General features: G+C 44.8%; 1 protein-coding gene across 3 annotated transcripts in view; it reads right to left on the reverse strand.

The window, feature by feature from the left end:
- Nucleotides 1-224: 224 nt before the first annotated feature.
- Nucleotides 225-1,951, reverse strand: part of LOC118384878 (dual specificity testis-specific protein kinase 2-like) — a 36,335-nt gene continuing 34,608 nt past the window's right edge. For 2 of the 3 annotated variants that reach the window (XM_052521511.1, XM_052521513.1), the window contains 2 exons: nt 1,606-1,736; nt 225-1,368 (listed from right to left, as the gene is read on the reverse strand). In XM_052521511.1, the coding sequence (XP_052377471.1) occupies nt 1,278-1,368; nt 1,606-1,736 (222 nt within the window). In that variant the 3' untranslated portion in view covers nt 225-1,277. The remainder of the gene's footprint in view (nt 1,369-1,605; nt 1,737-1,951) is intronic. The other variant, XM_052521512.1, reaches the window with a different exon arrangement.

Genomic DNA, 1,951 nt, shown 5'->3' on the forward strand with positions numbered 1-1,951 from the left:
AGACTAAAACCAGACACCAACTAAAGACTAAAACCAGACACCAACTAAAGACTAAAACCAGACACCAACTAAAGACTAAAACCAGACACCAACTAAAGACTAAAACCAGACACCAACTAAAGACTAAAACCAGACACCAACTAAAGACTAATGAGGCTAATGAGCAAAATTGTGTAAATCTTTTTTCATCCATGGAAAGTCCAGTTCAATTAAATACAAACAAGTCAATTCATGCATTTTATTACAATGCTTCAAATTTGTGACAAGTAAGCAAGATCCTAGTTTCCCATAGCAACTAAAATCACAAAATATAAACGGAGTATTGTATGGATTTGATGTGGAAAACAAAATGTATCCCCATAAAAAGGGTGAAGCAAAATCGTTATTGTACAAGCTTGACGAGACATAAAGGCATTTCATATAAACTGATACACAACTGCAGTTAAAGTCTTGCTGAGGTTAGTGTTTCATTGAGTTTAGTATTATTGCATTCACATCCTGAGAGGGAGGGATAGTGCTCTTTCCTCTGCCTACTTAACGCCAGTACTGTACACCACTGTACACCAACCCTTACCTAACACCTGCCAGCTCTGTTCATCAACAACAGAAAATATGTGACATTACAAACGAGAAAGGATGAGCGAAAGAAAGAGTGTAGTTTGGTCCTCACCCACACAATGGCACAATTCAGCCATCCTATTGACTTCAGCCACATACTGTAACAGTCAGTTCTAGTGCAAAGTCATCCTGACTCCTGTAATCCTGACTCAATGTGATCGTAACTCGTCTCCTGTCCCATCAGCTCCCCTGCTGCAGTCCACCAGCGGCCATTACCTCACTGCCAAATGACATCATTCAGACGTTTGGACAGAGAGGGGAATTTCATTTTGCGTGTGTCGCCACGTGGCTGAGGAACGAGAGGAGGAGCAGTCCCTGTTCAATGATGATAGGAGGAAGCTTTGAAAGAGAAGAGAGAGAGTGGACAAATCCTTATGCACTATTTACAATCAAAGGCTTCTACATCCTTAACTTCAAGTGGAAAATACAATAATATCATTATTGGGGGGGCATCCGGTTCTGTTTCAGAGAGTCACACAGAGTCAGCAGGGAGAGCTGCAATGGGAGCCCTGCATGTGTTACTGTAAAGCGGTCCTGAAGCGGTCCTGAAGTATAAAGTGCCTCTGGTGTATAAGACTTTGGAGTGGCTGCCTGCTGCAGTCCACATGATCCTGGAGTGGTTTGGGGGTACACGGTGACCCCACACCCTCACCCCGTGGTCAGGTCTGAGTCGGGGGGTTCCAGGCTCTCAGCGATGTCCTCCAATTCGTCCAGCAGCTCTGAGAAGGAGGGTCTCCGCAACGCATCCATCTGAACCGCAGGACAAGAGGACAACAAGCGTTAGCTTCTGCAGTCTTTCTCACACTCGTCATTGACGTGGATTCTATTACCATGTTCAGATGCTGTCAAAGTGCATTCTAGCGCTACGCACAGAAACACAGACAGTGCGCCTAATAAATGGAATTTTCCAGACGATCACGGAGATCGCATTCATGATAAAAGCTTGCGGATATTTGGCTCAAACTTAAATCACTTTAAAGGGGACACCTAAAATAATTTGGTCGGTCCCCTCCCCTCCAGTCCACACTGACCAGACAGCAGTTGGCTGACAGCTCCAGGATGTGTCGTGGACAGCCCTGCACCATCTTACTGAAGGCCTCCATGTCAAGACCATAGTCCTGCAGAGAGAACAGACACGATGTCAAATGCATTGTACACCATTTGTACAACAGGTGCGTGTGTGTATGGGGCCATAGATTATCACTAAGTAGTTACAGGTTAGAGAGCTAGATCAGATAACCAATGTCACGGCAAACAAGGTAAGTTGTGAGACCACAACTATTGCTGTAGGCTACTGTTCACCCCACTTTTGATATCCGGGGCCTACTGACGA

Source organism: Oncorhynchus keta, chromosome 6 (genome assembly GCF_023373465.1).
Source record: "Oncorhynchus keta strain PuntledgeMale-10-30-2019 chromosome 6, Oket_V2, whole genome shotgun sequence".
Classification (NCBI taxonomy): domain Eukaryota; kingdom Metazoa; phylum Chordata; class Actinopteri; order Salmoniformes; family Salmonidae; genus Oncorhynchus; species Oncorhynchus keta.